Here is a 20,394-nt window from a genome sequence, read left to right on the forward strand (position 1 = left end):
ATTAAAGCCGTTATAGGAAAGGAATGGTGTTAGATTTCAGTTCCAGTCTAAGACCAGTATGTCCAGTCATTTTCCTGTTCCCAGTTTCCAGTATGTTTGTCTCTGACTGAATAGGCAACTCTCTTTGAGCTGGTCGCATAATGTCCACACCACCTGATCTGACATCAGATTTGTGTTTACTCTCTCGTGAAATTTATTATGGGAGGAATTAGGAGAGGTTAGATGATCCTGGGTCAGTCTGGACTACTGTGACGACTGGGAGTTTTCCATCATCAGTCCTGTAAAACTGCTCACAATTGCTTACATTTATGGGTAAGGGAAAGATTGATACTCTCTGGCCATTCTGCAAATGGTGGAAAGATAAAGTCTGGTTCTTTGTTATATAATCCCACTCAAAACCAGTTTTAGGCGATATAGTGCCAGTTCCTCTGCCTACTGTTTTTTTTTTTTTTTGCACAATTCAAGTTGATTAAACTTAAAAAATTAAGTGCAACATGGATTGTTTTACAGTGTATGATAGGCCTAGTGTACATATATTAGGAAACTTGATTATTTATGGATGAATGTGGCACCAAAGAACTTGCTATCTATGTTTGAATAGCATACAAACACGCTCTTTATGTAATGCTGCAATAAAGCCTGTAACATGTATGGATGAAATACAAGATGAGGGAGGATTCGCACAAGATCTTATTCTTTGAGAGAAAACCTACATATTTCCCACTCGGTTTACATCATGCCTGTCTCTAATTATATGACGAAGAATGGGTGGTAATGACGCATGAGAGAAAAAATCCCGTCCAACAGGCTGATTTCAAAATGCCATTGTCATTACTAATCCTGGGACCCTATGACTTTCCGCTGGCCTACAAATGTATTGTATGTAAGTCATCCTTTGATGAGTCTCCCCCTTCTCCTCCCCTGAGCTAACAAGTGTCTTTATAATGACCAGACATGCTCCTCCCATCACGAGCTGAGGCTGACTTCACCTCTAATCAGACAAAACCAGCGCAGGAACAAACAGAAGCCTTCAAAAAGACATGGCTCCTTGTCAACACACTTCCAGGCAAACACGAGACACTAAAGCACGTTCACCACCAAACTCTTGACTTATTAGTCAAGAGTCAAATGCTTCTTATTGGTTTAAACTGGGTCTAACCGTGTCACAAAGTCCATGATCACTTAAAGTAGGAATCATGCCTGTATTGCTCTTAAAATAAATTAAATGAAAATATTATGACTGGTATTATTAATATTGAGTAAAAGTGAAATTTGAAATTCATTTAACAACTTTGTGGTTGCTGTCAAAACAGCTTTTTCTTTTCCCTTATGTAACAACTTTAAATATTATATAAAAGCATAATAAAAGTCTAAAAAATAAAAAATAAAGATTTTTGGTTTAAGACTCAAGACAAATCAACCCTGAATTTAAAATAAAAAACATGTTTACTATATTTAAACCACAGTTACCACAAAATAACCATGGTTTTGCTACAAAAAAAAAACATGGATAAACCATGGTTACTGTAGTAAAATTATGATTTTTCCAATAGTACACTGTGAAAAGTAAAAGTTAGATTAATTAAAAAAATACTTCAATTGTTAACGCCTAAATTGAAAGTTTTTTTTTAAATTCAAGTTAAAAATGTTTAAATATTTTAGGTGTTCCCAATTTAAGTAATTTCTAAAGTTGATCTAAATTATACATTTTACAGTTTAATCAATACACCAAAAAAACTATGCTTTTTAAAGTTAAAGTAGTATAAAAATATATGTTAATTTGACAAAAATGCTGCATTTCTTTTACAATGCATGGTTTACTGTTCACTGTGAAAAATTCATTGTTGCCCTTAAATTTTTAAGTAAGATCACTTTGAAATTATATATTTCAACTTTCTTGACTAGTGAGAATTTAGTACTGTATACATTAAAAAAATTAGTTTGAATTAGCTTAAGTTATTTCAACTTTATTTTTATAATTTATACCAAGTCCTCACTAATAGTTAACTTAAAAATATAAGTGCAACAATATTTTTACAGCGTAGTAACTTAAGTTAAATAACTTAAACTAATTTTTATAAGTTATGTCAACTATTCCCAGGCCAAAACTTAAAATAATAGTTGGTTGAATTTACTTGCAAAACCAAGTTGGTTTAACTTCATGCTGCATATTTTACAGTGTAGATCATTTTGACAACGTACAAATCCCAACCTTATTTACTGGATGTTTTAAACCGAGCAAATTTGCAAACCTACAAGTCATGGATGCATTCGCATAAGTTAAAGTCGCCATGAAACGGAAGTAGAGATTGCCTTATTTTCCCCGTGGTGACGTATATCCGAATGAAACGGCTTTTGAGATGAAATAAGGCAGGGCTGGATTTGAATTTGTCCATCGAGATCTGATTGGATCGTTTGAAGTTGGGTCGTGTTGCTGATTGCTAATCACTGCGATCTTCTCCCGGACCCCGCCCACCTGCCATACTTTTGACCGGAAGTGAAGAGAGATCGTTTTGAGGAGGGGAGGAGATTTGCATTTTTGATTAAAGATTATGAGTTCACACGAATTTTTAAAAAATAATGAAGCTCACAGATAAGTCATTTGTTAATAATACCACACTATTAAAAATACATATATAGTTTTTCATTTCAATTTCATTGCGACTTTAATAAACAGCAGTAAGAGCCACATGAGGTCGAGTAGATGCTTCAGTCTTACGTAATACAGACAGGTGTTAAACAGGCTGTAATTACGTCTTCTGTGTATTGACAAAGAGAGCATTTGTGACACTCCTATCAGATGACATGACTGCAGAAATGTATCTGCGATGATTAACCTTGAGCTAAAATAGCCCAGAGCTGTCTTAAGGTTACTGTAAGGTCTGTGATTGGTCCAAAAGTGCCAAGCTTGCATCAGTTCTCTTACTGTCTTCACCACACTGAGGTTAACATAAACCACAGAAACAATTCATCATCACAACACCCCCACACAGAGGAGACCAGAAAGACTGGACGAGAAACTTTATAAGCAATGACATTAATAAGTCATATACATATAATGTTATTCACTCAGTATATTAACCCCAACGACCAACAAAAGATTTTAAAGGTGTACAATAAATAAAATAATATTACAATTTATTAGTTACTGTAAAATGTTCTGAATGTTTGATTTGTGTGTCTACATATTTATATTATATTTGAGGAATTAATATTTTTTATCGGCCATTAAATTTTGTTTATTACTTATAAAGGAAATATATATAATTCAAGAACTTATGGATTGTTTCGGGAAAATATGGACAAAACCAATCGCGGGGGTTAATTGAATCTATTCTGGATTGTTTTAACCCATAGTTGGGCCGATAGATAGATAGATAGATAGATAGATAGATAGATAGATAGATAGATAGATAGATAGATAGATAGATAGATAGATAGATAGATAGATCGATAGATAGATAGATCTTTAAGTTCCCAAATACTACATCTTTTATGGCCAAACTGACATATTTTTTGGGCGAAAGCCTTCTTTTTCATCTGGGCCAGCAATCGGAGGAACAGAGAGTGTATATATAGATCACACGGACACTATCAGTGTGCATGAATCCCTGCTGTCAGATCCTTTGGCCCTTCATCTCGTTCTAAGCCACACACATAGACATTAACAATCAACCACTGAATGGACAGCCTCTTTAGCCTGTGGCATCCAACTGAGATCAAACCAAAGAAAGCCAAAATATTTCCCCAATAAGAGCGGAGAGTTTTTGTGTTGTGTACTCGGGCCGCAGGAACGCCACTGAGCCCAACAGCAAATCATTGTCTGTTTGGGGACAAAAAATCTGCACACAAAAAGGATGACATCATTACGTCAATTTAACAATCATTGCAGAACAGACAGGACCGTATTAATGCTTCCTGTCCATGCCACCCAGACAGTAACTCCTCCTCTCTATAAACGGTTGCCAACTAAAGACCATTCACTCGGACAATCACTACACACAGTAAAACTTGGCAAAGATGATATTCCAGACAAAGCAAAATTGATTGAATATACAGTAATCCTAGTCCAGCAAGTTAAGGACTACATATACTGTAGGCAACATTTGTGGCATAATGTTAATTTACCTTAAAAAAGAAATACAAATCACAGTTTAAGTCTGAACACTCACAGCAAAAATCTGAAACTTAAAGTTTTGTTAATGCACTTTCATTCATTATTAAGTACGATCCTATTTATTATTTGGAACGTAAAGTTGTCTAACACAGTGTCCTAACTACACGTGACACGATAAAAGGTATCTTTACTATGTTAATCAGAATTTTTGTCCTAAACAGCCGCAATGTGATGTTGCAACGACCGACAGTGTGTTCTTTTTAGAAACAGTTTCTATTTCACGGCTGACACCTCTGCCTTCACAGAGATCCCATTCAATTAAAATGTACTGTGCATAATAAATATTTATCATCATACATGGATGAGCTGATACAGATTGTACTTTTAAAAGCAGAAATATATAACAAAAAAAAATTTAAATAATAAATAATACAAATAAAATTATTTTTTTGCTTCACTTTTTTATAAATTGGGTAAGTGCACCATCTAGTGGATAATCGCGGAATTACAGATAACCATAAAAACTCATCAGGAACAGTTCTTTAAAAAAAAAAAAAAAAAAAAAAGAGTTAAAAGCTGAAAAAACATTTTTGCTTCAGTTTTTTTATAAATTGGGTAAGTGCGAGAGTAAAATTTTTTGCAATTGGCTGTGATTGTAATTGATTTGTCATGCCAAACCCCTTTTTTATGTTCAGTATGGACAAACTGCCTGTCGTTGGAATCATTTTGCATCGCATCTGGTTAGGACATGGTGTGAATCATCTTTTTGGAGCTGGGACACATACATTTCTGGTTTCTCTGACCAGTTGTCATTGCAACAGAAATGAATTGGGTCAAAAATTGGGTCAAAAGTTTGGTTGTTATTTAACCTATGCTGGGTTGTTTTAACCCATTGTTGGGTCCAATCTAAATATCTTTGGGGTTTTATTTTCAACCCAGTTTGTTAATTTTTGACCCAAAGCTGGGATGAAAATAACCAAGCAATCTTAAATGCATGTCACAAATTCACAAATTGTGTTCAACAAATGACAACTGTTAAGTTTAGGAATGATCGATGCTCAGAAGAACTGGCAGCGTGATTATTTGTCTGTTTTTCTAGAGCAGATGGTGATGTGGGAAATTTCAAGACTGGGGTGCTCAGGCGCCACATCAATCACGGTTTTTCAAAGAGTATTTTGTTAATATATCAGCAAAGATTTCATTGTTAGATTAAAGCTAACAATGTTACTTCAATTCAGTATAATAAATTCTTTACAAAATAGCAAGATTAAATGCACTTGCAATAATTTATTTAAATTGCCTTTATTTTTGCTAGCTTGCAGTCACACTAACCCCAGATTCTACCGCTGGCAACATGCCTCAGTCACCAAACCACAGTTATCTAAACATGTTGAACTACTTAAAGGTGCCAAAGAATGCATTTACATAAAATGTTACATTGTTCTCTGATATTTACAAAAAAGTTATGTGACTACATTAAGTGTAAAAATGATCCAGAGACATGATGTCCATTTACAACCCAAAGATTTGCCTTCAGAATGAAATAGTCATTGTTACCTCATTTGAAGGGGTCATGAATAATAATGTTGAGCTCTGCTTTGATTGGCTGTTTCACAAAGCAGCTCTTCAGTAGCTCTGTGTGTGTGCAAACAGACCTTATATTTTTGAGCTTGTATCAGATGAAGATACAGAATTTGAGGAATAATCAATTGTTTGGAGATTGTTAATGGACGTTTCTGAGTGGTAAGTTTGTTTTTTTCAGTATGGATCTGCAAAACATAACTGTGACATCAATAGCAGAACTTCAGCCTAGATGCTAGCATAAAACATTAACTAGCATATAGCGCTAACTCATCAGTCACAACTTTGTTTTTAGCATTCTAACAACATTGTAATCAATTTAATGTGTAAATTAATATTGGGGGCGTACATCATGACTGTAACGTCACAGTTGGTGTTATGTTGAGATTGGCCTGTTTTCCAGCAGTGTTTTACGCGCATGAGGTTTACGTAAAAAGAAGGAAACAAACGCGTTTAAGGCTCACGATATGTCATTACCATGTACAGAGCTTTTGTTATTCATCTATGCCTAAGTAAATACAGTTTTACATTCTACGCCACCTTTAGACTACACACAATGTCTTAAAACTTTCAGCTCACGGTACGGATAAAACAAGACAGCAGAAAAAAAAAACAATAAAAAAAGTTTAGAACCAGTTTTCAATTTTCTCAATTTGAGCGAAACATTTTAGTTGATAAAGCTACAAATTTTGGGGTGTTACTAACTGAAATAATTTTCACTAAAAGATAATAGTAATAATCACTTAAAGTTAAGAAATTTAAGTTGATAAACATTTTCGTAGATATTTTTAAGGGTTACCAATTGAAGTAATAGATCCTTCTGTCACTTTTTACAATGCTGTTACAGGCAGTCAGTTTTATTTTTTAATCGGCTGATGGCCCTACTTTAGTTACAGACTCCCACTAACTGAAATAACTGTTAGCAAAGTATTGAGGAAGGCTACATGAGCTCACTTTTTCCATAAATGAGTTTTCACCAAAAGCCCTCCCCCGAGGATCACACAGTTAAACTCTGACCTGTAATATAGCTGAACCTTAGAGAACGGTCCAACTCAACATATCACTGAACCAGAACATTGTTTTGAAGCTGAAACTATCCGGAGCAATCTGAGTACGAATGGGGTAAAGAACCAACAGGAATGTGGTCCTCAAACTGAAAAATGAGGCCAAAGGTGAAAGAAACATGGGTTTCTGTACAGTACAGCCCACTCGGCCTCACTGGGTCTTCATAATGAGGCTGGTCTGGGTGACTGCCAAGTCCCATGTTCTTCTGGCATTCCCTCTTCTCTCCTTTCCACCGGTTCTTTCTGGACATAATTACTGCCACAAAATTAAGTTAGTTGTCAGTCATTTCCTACTCCAAAACTTTGCATGCTGACAAAGAATTTTTGGCTTTCCTGTGTTCCTTTTCTCTCTCTCTCTGTCCCGAAGTTTCTACTTGACAGACGTGCATTCCTGCACTCCAGATGAGAGTCTTGTGCTACGTGCCGTCTGTGTGACCTACATGAATCCAGCTGCTCTGCGCTGACAAATCTGAGCTCCTCAGCCATAAGTCTTCTGAATGCTGACAAAGCAGTTCAGGGCAGAATCACTGAACCGCAGTAAATGTGAAGGGTTAAAAACAGCAAGAAACATAGCTGGGAGCTATGAGCCATATATTACTTCTCAAGAGTGTAGAGCTTTCATTCCGCCTAGATTCATTGCATATGTATCAGCGAACACATATGGAAAGATATTTCTTTACTTACTTACTTTAAATGTGATTTATTTTGTTTTTCAGCACTTTTTTAGGCCAATGACAGCTTTACATGTGAAGTGATTAATCACTATAGCTGTGAGAAAATAACATTTTGACAAAGCTGATTGGCTGATGGCACCAGAAGAACTGTACAGTCTTAACTACAGTACATGCTAAAAATGCTGGATCGTTTCAACACATAGTTTGGTTAAATACAAAAATGTCCCAAACAAGTTGGGTTTGTCCATATTTTATCAAACCATGGGTTTAAACAACCCAGCATTTTTATAAGTTAGGCGCACCACAAGCCAACGGTTGGCCGTCGGGCAGATTTGGGCAGATCAATTTCTGATCTGCTTTTTTGGTCAAGATGGTGTAAAGAATGACATCTTTTAACAGGAGCCAACTGGACTGTGATAAACCGTGGCCCTTTGAGCTTCTTGACTAACCGACATACTAACATCAAATCAATCAAAATAATAAGTTCAAGGTGGAGCTTTTTATATGACCAATTGGGTACAGTTCAGTGAAACCTGTTTGGAAACAATAATTATTTAAGCTATGCTGTGAAAATAACAATAGTGGTGCAGAATGCAAATGAGCTGAACTCTGCACTAATAGCAGTACAGTGGTTGGATAGTGCAGATTAAGGGGCATTATTATCCCCTTCTGACATCACAAGGGAAGCCAAATTTCAATGACGTATTTTTTCACATGCTTGCAGAGAATGGTTTACCAAAACTAAGGTGCTGGGTTGATCTTTTACACATTTTCTAGGTTAATAGAAGCATTAGGGACTCAAATATAGCACTTAAAGGATTAGTCCATTTTCTTAAAAAAATCCAGATAATTTACTCACCACCATGTCATCCAAAATGTTGATGTCTTTCTTTGTTCAGTTGAGAAGAAATTATGTTTTTTGAGGAAAACATTGCAGGATTTTTCTAATTTAAATGGACTTTAATGGACCCCAACACTTAACAGTTTTAATGCAGTTTCAAAGGACTCTAAACGATCCCAAACGAGGCATAAGGGTCTTATCTAGCGAAACAATTGTCATTTTTGGCAAGAAAAATAAAAAATATGCACTTTAAACCACAACATCTCGTATTTCTCCGGCTGTGTGACGCGCCAGTACAACCTCACATAATTGCGTAATGCCGTGGCAAGGTCACATGTTACATATATGAAACGCACATTTGCAGACGATTTTAAACAATAAACTGACACAAAAACATTAATTAGTATCATTCAACAACGTCGGAACGGTCCTCTTTCTCCACACTTGCAAACACTGAGGCGTAGTTTCGCATACGTCATCCATGACCTCTTAACGTGATGACGTATTACGTGAGGTCGCGCTGGTGCGTCACACAAACGGAGGAAGACGAGAAGTTGTGGTTTAAAAGTGCATTTTTTTTTTCTTGCCAAAAATGACAATTGTTTAGCTAGATAGAACCCTTATGCCTCCTTTGAGATCGTTTAGAACCCTTTGAAACTGCAATTTTAAACTGCATTAAAACTGTTAAGTGTTGGGGTCCATTAAACTCCATTAAAATGAGAAAAATCCTGGAATGTTTTCCTCAAAAAACATAATTTCTTCTCGACTGAACAAAGAAAGATATCAACTTTTTGGAAGACATGGTGGTGAGTAATTATCTGGATTTTTGTAAGGTAATGGACTAATCCTTTAAACGTGGAAAATTTAGATTTTCATGATATGTCCTCTTTAAGATATCTTCAAGTGTGTCAGTTGGCAAGTTATGTAAAGGGCACTCTGATCTTTGGATCAGGGAATCTGGGGATTTCAAACTTAACTGCACTCTAAAAAGTGCTGAGTTGTTTTAACTCATTGTTGAGCCATATAGACAAACCCAAACGATGGGTTAAAATTCCAGTCTAGGGTCATGAGACCTTTGGGAAAGGGTTTATGGCAGTGCACCTCAGCATGACAGCATTAGCGGGTATCTTGGCTGTCTCCATGGCTTGTTTTAATTGGCGATGGAGCTAGTTAAATCACAGTCCTTGGTCACGACTGCACTCAGAAACCAGTAATCCAGGCAGGTTACGACTTGTTCAGTAGGGTAAAAGATAAAATTGGCTCTATGACTCAGGAGAGGCTAAAGACTAAACCACAGCCTGGCATGTCTCCAAAGCAGCATTTGTCAACAGCTCTATGGTGACTTGTATCAGCACAGCTGAGAAAACCAAATCCACTCCACAGATTTCATGCACAGTAACTCACCTGGACGTGCGACCTGACACGTACACACACAATCAGTGTCATGCCTTGTGTAATGACGCTGAGAGAGAAAATACCTTACTATCTGTTAAACGCTTTATTGTATTTATTATTGGAATATCTTAGACACACCACATTTCTCTAAAATACTACACAAACCGGTAACATGCCACTATCATGATTAATAATAAAGAACCATTGCATTACCTCACAATTGCATTACCATACCATTAAAGCAAAAATGTATTTTCATAATCAGTACTTTTACTGTATTTTCCAGTAAAATATTCCTAGCAATATTCCATATCCCTAATACGAAATACTTATGCTAATAAAAATAAACAGATGTTAAAGTCCCCACGTGGTGAAAATCAAGTTTTTATTGTCATTTATATGTCTATATGGTGTTTTTAATATGCTTTAAGACAAACATGTGGAAATTCATCAATCAACACCACCGGTGAGTATTTTTCTCCATAAAATTGGAGTTTTCTCAAAACTTTGGTTTAAAATCACTTTGGTTTCCTACGTCACAAACATGCAGCCTATTACATCAACACAGCTGAACAAGTGGATTAGTTGTTTGAGCCATAGGATGCCGCATTGACTCATCTCTGAAACAATTGCCGCATTGCTGCTTCAGCTACTTATGTGACACAAGCACACGCTGCGCACATATGCAGTGTAGATAAAGAAACCTGCTAACATCAGTGATAAAAAAATTTGTGCTGCAAATGCACAGCTCACGTATGCATTGTGTGAAAACGGACTTAGGAGCTAAGTGTCTGGAACTGCTGAATGCATCGTCTATGTACATTTATATCTATGGTTTGATCTGGTACGATTAAGTGGGACTAATTTGTGTGAAACTTAATCGTACCAGCTCAAACCATAGATATAAATGTACATAGATGCCGCATTCAGCAGTTCCAGACACAATTCCGTTTTCACACGAAGCCAGAAACTAATTTGCATATTCATATCTATGGTTCAAGCTGATTTGATCGAGTAGAGGCAGGGAGTAATTTGCATATTTATGCAATGTATATGTAAATGTAAATATAATTATATACTGCTAAATCACTCAGGCTATCAGAATGGTTTGAGGTAGCACAATCATGTCTTTGAGACAGCAGGAATGTTTCTTACCCCGGTCCTTTAGGGACACAATTTAAAACATACATGGAACTTTGTTGTGAACCATCAGAGGCTTGCAGATTCTCCAAATCTTTCACTGCCCCCTTAAGACCATGAGATGAAGCCGTCATTATCTTTAACTGAACAAGTTGTGAATTTAGTGTACAGCTGGAGGATCCAGAAAATGGATTACAGTACTTCCCTATAATCAAGATCCAGACTGTCTCACCATCAGAGGGTGATATGCAGGGTGGTGACTTAACATGGTTTGCATGACAGTATAGTCTTAGGGTTACTGCTCAGGGCTGGTAACCAAAAGGTTGAAGGTTCAAGGCTTTAAAGGCTTGAGCAGGGCACTTTGCCCATGGTTAGTGTGTCACATCATAGGTAAGCATTGTATGATTGCCTATACATGTGTCATGGTTTTAAATTTTAAACTAAATAAAGGATCAAAGCAACAATGGCTTTGTGAGACCCAAAACATAGGTGTTTGATCTGGGATCATCATCAATGACTAAAATAACATCTCTTGCTCCTCTTGACATACAAATATTGGTCTTGACATGTGCCCGTGCAACACCTCAGTGTCTGCAGTAAATACAGTGCAAACGTCTCCTAGTCCTGTTTCAGGTTGTTTTGCCCTGTGTGGGCTTGATGAGTCCTGAGAGCCCTTCCCAGTGCTGGGTTATTTCCAGCGTCTTACCTCACCCTGGAGTAAAAATGCATCAACACATTAAAGTGAGGTAAGATACTATTAAACATATTGCTCATCCCTTATTTGAGATCCAGGCCTTTTCAGCGTGTGCCAAAAACTGATGTCAGTGAGTGCTTTAAATGGATTAAAGCCTACATCTCTTTCTTTCTCACTATAGGGTGGTTATATACATCTCGTAAGGGCGTGCTAAAAGGTTCTAGAAAAGAATAGAGGTGTATGCTACAAATAAACTTTAATCTTAAGTCAGGTAGGCAGACAAGCAAGCTGTCGTTAGAATGAACTCTAGATCTGCAAAGCCATGCCGTGCCACCGAATGTCCTTCTGGCTTGCGGAAGAGCTCTGGTTCGCGTGCCTTTCACATGGAATCTGGGGGAGCAATGGGGGCCTGTCAGAAAACGCCTGCAGCTCGGAAAATTCTGTAAACACAAAATTTACCAGGCGAGCAGGCTGAAAGACATCTGTACTTGTATGAGTGTGCATTTGTGAAAAAAACTATCTAGGGGGTGCAAACCAAAGGCAGCTGTGAGACAGTGACATGCAAAAGATTCCAGAGAGCAGCTTCATATCAAAAATTCTCAAACCTTTCCACTTTGTAAAGAATATTCTACAGACACATATATACAACTTTCTACAGAAACATGCATACAGCATTCTACACACAGACACATGCAAACAATATTCTACAGACAGACACATGCATAAAAGATTCTACAGACAGACATGAACAAACACCATTCTACAGACAGACACATGCATACAAGATTCTACAGACAGATGGACATGGGCAAACACCATTCTACAGACAGACACATACAACATTCTACAGACATATGCATAAAAAGTTCTACAGACAGACATGGGCAAACAACATTTTTCAGACAGACAGACATTGGCAAACAACATTCTACAGACAAACACATGCATACAACATTCTGCCAACAGACATGGGCAAACAACATTCTACAGACAAACACATGCATACAACATTCTACAGACATATGCATTAAAAGTTCTACAGACAGACATGTGCATACAAGATTATACAGACAGACATGGGCAAACAACAATCTACAGACAGACACATGCATACAACATTCTACTGACAGACAGACATGGGCAAACAACATTCTACAGACAAACACATGCATACAACATTCTACAAACAGAGATGGGCAAACAACATTCTACAAACAGACAGACATGTGCAAACAACATTCTACAGACAAACACATGCATACAACATTCTACCGACAGACATGGGCAAACAACATTCTACAGACAAACACATGCATACACATTCTACCGACAGACACATGTATACAACATTCTACAGACAGACAGACATTGGAAAACAACATTCTACAGACAAACACATGCATACAACATTCTACAGACAGACAGACATGGGCAAACAACATTCTACAGACAAACACATGCATACAACATTCTACAGACAGACAGACATGAGCAAACAACATTCTACAGACAGACACATGCATACAACATTCTACAGACAGACAGACATGTGCAAACAACATTCTACAGACAAACACATGCATACAACATTCTACAGACAGACATGGGCAAACAACATTCTACAGACAAACACATGCACACACCATTTTACAGACAGACACATGTATACAACATTCTACCGACAGACAGACACATGTATACAACATTCTACAGACAGACATGGGCAAACAACATTCTACAGACAAACACATGCATACAACATTCTACCGACCGACAGACATGGGCAAACAACATTCTACAGACAAACACATGCATACAACATTCTACCGACCGACAGACATGGGCAAACAACATTCTACAGACAAACACATGCATACAACATTCTACAGACAGACACATGCATACAAGATTCTACAGACAGACACATGTATACCACATTCTACAGACATATGCATAAAAAGTTCTACAGACAGACACATGCATACAAGATTCTACAGACAGACATGAGCAAACACCATTCTACAGACAGACACGTGCATACAACATTCTACAGACAGACAGACACATGTATAAAACATTCTACAGACAGACATGAGCAAACAACATTCTACAGACAGACACATGCATACAAGATTCTACAGATAGACACATGTATACAACATTCTACAGACATATGCATAAAAAGTTCTACAGACAGACACGTGCATACAAGATTTTACAGACAGACATGGGCAAACAACATTCTACAGAAAACACATGCATACAACATTCTACAGACAGACAGACAGACAGACATAGGCAAACAACATTCTACAGACAAACACATGCACACAAAATTCTACAGACAGTCACATGCTTTCAACATTCTACAGACAGACACATGTATACAACATTTTACAGACAGACAAATGCATACAGCATTATACAGACACATGCATACAAAATTCTATAGACACATGCATACAACATTCTACAGACAGATGTAACATTCTACAGACAGACACATGCATACAAGATTCTACAGACAGACATGAGCAAACAACATTCTACAGACAGACACATGCATACAAGATTCTACAGACAGACCCATGTATACAACATTCTACAGACATATGCATAAAAAGTTCTACAGACAGACACATGCATAAAAAGTTCTACAGACAGACACATGCATACAAGATTCTACAGACAGACATGGGCAAACAACATTCTACAGACAAACACATGCATACAACATTCTACAGACAGACACATGCATACAACATTCTACAGACAGACACATGCATACAACATTCTACAGACATATGCATAAAAAGTTCTACAGACAGACACGTGCATACAAGATTTTACAGACAGACATGGGCAAACAAAATTCTACAGACAAACACATGCATACAACATTCTACAGACAGACAGACATGTGCAAACAACATTTTACAGACAAACACATGCATACAACATTCTACAGACAGACATGGGCAAACAACAATCTACAGACAGACACATGCATAAAACAATCTACAGACAGTCACATGCATATAAGCTTCTACAGACAGACATGGCCAAAAAAACATTCTGCTACACAAAATGCTACAGACACATGCATACAACATTGTTCAGACACAGTATACACATTCTCCAGACACATGCACACACCATTCTACAAACAGATGCATACAAAATGCTACAGACACATGCATACCACATTTTACAAACACATGCATAACACATTCTAAAGACAGGTACATACAAAATTCTACAGACACAGTATACACAATTCTACAGACACCTCCATACAACAATTTACAGACATATCCATACAATTTTTTTCCAATTCTACTGCCTGATGCCGTATTTCCACAGAAAGCATCAAGAAGCACCTTACCTTATACGTTTTTTTTTTGTAAAATGAAGTATGTATAATGAAGAAAATTGTTTTGATGTGTTGCGCATTTCTTGCTTTTGTGTAATTCCAGTACCTGTCTGACATGCAAAGCACCACGACTCTGGAACATTTATGTTCACATTTTCCATATTCTTAAGGAATGTGTGCTATTCACATACAAACAACAGGCAATGCGCTTTATGTCTCGATTATATTTATGGACATCATCAGTCACTGAAGATTTCTCAGCTGTTTTAAATGACTTCCAGGCGTTCCTCCAGGTTTTTTCTTTTATTGACAGACCGAAAGCCCTCTCTGGCACTTACACCCCTGCTGGGTTCCATCCACAGCACAATAAAAGTGAAGAGAGAGGGATTAGGGTAATTGATTAATGTCTATAGCAATTTTTACCGTAACGTAGGGGCCATGTTACGGTAACAGATCCGGGCCCCATATGGAGGTGGTTAGCCTGTAGGAATGATATAGCTTTCCAGGAATATGTCAAGGTTCACAGTCAAATTTCAGCCAGGGGTCTAGAGATAACTATATATACACACAAACGTAAGCAAACGCTCCCACAGATACAAACATTAAAACGTAAACAAATACATACAGGTGCGGGTGCATTATCACAGGCGCACATACACAAAAATGAAGCATGTGGAAACACTGAGTGGTGGTGGAGATTAAAGGCAACCTCAAATCTGGCTCTAGTCATTTACGATCACATCCTTTCCCAATATTATTCGGTCATTTTTCATCGGGTGAATGCATTAAATATAAAAAGCCCACGATTATAATTCTGGGGACATTCCTGTGTACACAACTTTTACAGTCTTACTGTAAGCGCACATGAGTCACACACTGTACAGGAAGTCACATGTTTCCCAGAAAAACCTGTATCTGGATACATGCAAAAGCAATAAACCACAATTCACACCCACAATGTTTGATGAAGAGCTGTCATTCACTTAAGTCTCACCACTGGCTGTCAAGACTTTCGGTAACCATACCGGCAGTTTCGAGCAAAAGGTTTTCCCAAAAATGAAAATACTGCAGTTAATTACCAACTCTGAACACAAAAATAGTGTCCAGAGAAAATGTCATTGCATAGCAGTTACACTTTCATAGCTAAAGTGATTCTATGAAGTTCTCAGATCTCTTCTTATGTGTCCCAAAGAAAAATATCCACATTCGACAATAGGGTGAATAAATAATGACACAACTGTCATTTCTGGGTCATCTAAGTGAGTGTTGAATCAAATAAAGGTTTCTTACATATTTGTCTGTGGGCTGACATTGAGGTAAAGAGCCAGAGCTGAGTGTAGGTGAACCGGCAGGGCTGCAGAGCTCAGGAAAGGGGTTGGGGATGGCAGGTAGAGACGACGTTCGGTACTGTTGCTCCTCTTCCTGAAGTCTTCTGGGGAAATACAGAAATAATTTGGATTAGGATATAAGCCTACATTATAGACATTGTTTCTCAACCTTCATAAGCTTTCACACTTGGGTCTATAAGACAGGGATAACTTTTGAAGTGAGGATTTTGGAAAAGAAGAGATATGGAGTTCTCAATGGTAACCTCTGAGTGAACCTTTGCTCCAGTGAACCATCGTTCATGAACTAAACATGCTAAACTTCCTGCCCTGATCCACAGCTGAGGAAAAAACACGCTCACCAAATGGAAACCATTCATTCTCGGATGTTTCGGTACAATACAGCAAAGAAATAACACCAGTAGTGCTCTTGATTAAGACAAAAAAACCTGCTAGCTCAAAAAGATCATTTTGCGTATTTTTTTTTAAGGCTCCGACCGACGGTGTAGTGGACCCGAGTTCGAATCCTGGACTGAGGTCCTTTGCCAATCCCATACCCTTCTCTTCACCCTATACTTTCCTGTCATCTCCTTAATTACATATATCCGATAAAGGCAAAAATAGCCCAAAAAAATTACTTGCAATGTCGGACTTTAAGAAAGATCTCTTGACAGAAATGCAATATAATATACATAACTACATTATCATTGGTGTATAAAGACTTTACATAATGAACCCTATTGTTTTTTTTTTTACCTTAGACTGAGCTGTTTTTATCTACACCACGGGTTCCCTTACATGAATGTCGCCAACGTTTGTTTCGCCAATGTTTCTACAGTAGCCCTAAATGGACAAACTGCTCTATATTGCACATTTTGTCACTACATTGTCTCAGATGTTGACATGTTTGTCCTGTGGCAGCTACCGTAGCTTCACTATGCGTTTCGGAAGAGAGGATTGAGCTGTGGACTGAGCCATTGGTGCTAGATGCCACTAAAAGTCCCACATTACACCTTTAAGCTACCTTTGATCTTTAAATGCTTTGGTTTTTCAAGCAAAATGTGTTGTGTGTACATGCAGTGGTATCCAAATGCCTAAGGTCTAATGAAATTGTCTTGCATTATTTCCAGAGGTGGAAAATCCATGTGCCATGAGTAAAAGTCCTCCCCAGTATTTTGTTCCAATCACCTGGATTTGCTAATTAGCACAGTTTTCCACAAGAGGTCACCTGAGTGAAAAGTAGCTTAGTTTACAGTATGTTAACTTTTTGCTTTTTATGCATTAGTTCACCCCAGAATAAATAAACATAGATGGCCTATTAAAGGCTGTTTGGCTAACACATTTATGAAGTGGTCAAATGATGCATCTATGTATATTTCTATCTATGGCTGACAGACAACATTGGTGCATGTGCTGCTGTCGTGAATCGTGAATATGTGTGGGGGGCTGACTTTAACTCTCTCTCCGGCATTTGCAAGTTATCTCGTCAATAAATTGAACAAAAATCCTGCCAATGATGCTTTCCTGGCGAGTTTTTATGACAATCTGTAATTCCGCTATTGTCCACTCAATGGCGCTGTTACCCAGTTTATAAAAACACTGATGCAAAAACTAATTTAATCAATTTTAAACTCTGTGTATGGTTTGATCTTCATTCTGAATCTGATCCCTAACAAAATTACTTTACAAAAATGCAATTATTTCCGCTTTTTGCCCCAAATGTGGTATTTTTGAAGAAACTTACAATATTTAAGAGGTTATAAAAAGAGAATAAATTTGTATGTTTATATATGTTTATATATTTATAGAAGGTAATATTACTGTAAGGCAATTGTAAAACGTTTGTGAAAAACACAGCAACTTCTTTAAAAAGGGCTGGTGGGGAATGAGTTAAGTGCATAAAAAGTATTCTTGCCACTTAATGAAATGAATAATGTTGAACCTCTGTAACCTTTTTTACGATGTCTTTACAGTTTTTTCTGGGCCCTGAAAGTTGCTGTCTACACTGTCAGAAAAAAAGGTACAAAGTTGTTCCTTTTTATGTCGCTGGGGTGGTACCGTTTTGTACCTTTATGGGTATACAACACATTAAAATGTTGTACCTTATGGGGTACAATATTATGCCCTAAGGACCAATTGTGTACCTTAAGGAACAATTTTGTACCAGTTAAATTTTAGGGGTACAAAACAGTTAACTGTACCTTTAAAGGTACACAATAGATCCTTATGGAACAGTAATGTAGCTCAAAAGGTACAACATTGTATGATGTTTATATACCCGTAAAGCTACCTTGGGGTACCACTCCAGTGACAAAAAAGTACAGTTTTGTACCTTTTTTCTGACAGTGTATGGGGGCTCAGAAGGCTCTTGGATTTCATCAAAAATATCTTCATTTGTGTTTCGAAGATGAACAAAAGTCAGTTGTGGAACGACATGATGGTGAATAATAAATGCCAAAATTTTCATTCTGGGGTGAATTAACCCTTTAATGACATCAAGACATCCCAGTATGATTTGATAGTTCCTTGTGCGATTTAATGCAAGCAATGTCAAAGTCAAAGAAAATTACTCAAACTTAATTGATGACCTACAATTAAATAAATTTTTTTTTTCTTTATTTGACATCTAAATTTAACAAATGTTACACTTGTTTTTAAACTTCATTTATTTCCGGGTTTAAATGAAAAAAAAACCTGATTTGTAATGTAATCTAAAACTGTACTGTATAAAGGGTACATAGAGCTGTATGTTTGTGTTTACCTGACAGCGAGGATGTGCATTGGCTGGGATCGCTGTAGTTTCTGGTGTGGAGCGTTTGTGTGACAGGTTACTCTGTGTGTCTGGCCGTTGTGTAGCAGGGGAGCGGAATCAGCCGGCATATTATAGGATGTGTACAAACTCTCAAAGGAAGAGTTCATATCATTCACCAATGCCTCCAGATCCACGTCATCCTCTGATAGGGACATAAAAAGAAGAAGATTAATCATTTAAACCATACGTTCATGTCTAAAAGGCATTATCAAAATTATTTTCAAAATGTAGCACAGCTACATAAAGCTAAGACAAATTCAGATAGATTGGTGCAGTTTAAAGGCACACAAGGCAAGTCTGAGTATTATTTCTCTACTAGCTCCCCCTAGTGTCTGGGAGTAAATGCGTTCTATATCTAAGACTATACGAGACTGAGGGACACCGGGTCGGATACAGCGAACTTGCAAGTGGGGTATTCTTCCTACAGACGGTAGGGGCGGGCGAGAGAGTCTTCATTCGTCATGTAATGAGTCATTTAACCATATACCGACTTACGAAGATGATTTATTCACATAAAAATGCTGCCTTGTGTCCCTTTAAGGCATCGAGATGACTGTAAAACTGTCTCTATCTGAATTCACCCTACTGTAAATATTTTATAAAATCATTATTTTATTAAGTACATTTATTTTGTGCATTTTGCTAGACGATATATAAACTAGGATTTATAAAATAAGAATAATCCCTTACTTTACTTTTTTAAAGATAAAGTAATTAAATTACAGTAACTAATTACTTAGTAGTTACACCCAACGCTGACTGTCTTCTTTTTCTAGGCCTCTCTTCTTACGCTTCTCACCCAAAGCTTGAGTTATCTGTGCCCTTTGAAAGACCTTTTTCGAAAAACCCTTCAGGTAATCATTTGATCCCTTTGTATTAATAGAGACAGGTAAGCACCTTCTCTACTTAGAGATCCTAGAGATACAATGACACACACCAGAGACAGGTTGTGGCTTAGTGGGGAGGTTGAGAGTAGAGTCACGTCATCATGGATAACATGGACACACAGACCACATGTGTGCTGCAAAAACAGCTAACAAATCAGAAAGCCTCCAAAATTCAACAGAGACACCTTTATCATGCTTTTATAATGCATGCTAACATCAGGATAAATGTAATGAATGGTGGGTTACACCTTTTATGAATTTGTCTAGGTTTTTTTGGCTCATTATAGGGTTAAAGGAATAGTTTTCCCCCCAAAAAAGAAAATTCTATCATTCTAATAACATCTGGAACACAAGCAAATTTAAAAAAAAAATCCAAAATTACACATAAAAGCAATTTTACACCTGGGCTATCTATAAATAATTGTGTTAAATGTAGTGGTTGAATCTGCGGAGGATACATGGTAACGTCAAACGAAAAGGAAGGTTTATTT

General features: G+C 37.2%; 1 protein-coding gene across 7 annotated transcripts in view; it reads right to left on the reverse strand.

Moving 5' to 3' along the window:
* grb10b (growth factor receptor-bound protein 10b) overlaps positions 1 to 20,394 on the reverse strand; it is an 83,423-nt gene that overhangs the window by 27,096 nt on the left and 35,933 nt on the right. For 6 of the 7 annotated variants that reach the window (XM_065246234.2, XM_065246236.2, XM_065246241.2 and 3 more), the window contains exons 4-5: positions 18,966 to 19,158; positions 16,170 to 16,311 (exon numbers count right to left, since the gene is read on the reverse strand). In XM_065246234.2, the coding sequence (XP_065102306.2) occupies positions 16,170 to 16,311; positions 18,966 to 19,158 (335 nt within the window). The remainder of the gene's footprint in view (positions 1 to 16,169; positions 16,312 to 18,965; positions 19,159 to 20,394) is intronic. The other variant, XM_065246235.2, reaches the window with a different exon arrangement.

Source organism: Paramisgurnus dabryanus, chromosome 13 (assembly GCF_030506205.2).
Source record: "Paramisgurnus dabryanus chromosome 13, PD_genome_1.1, whole genome shotgun sequence".
In the NCBI taxonomy this organism is placed as follows: Eukaryota; Metazoa; Chordata; class Actinopteri; order Cypriniformes; family Cobitidae; genus Paramisgurnus; species Paramisgurnus dabryanus.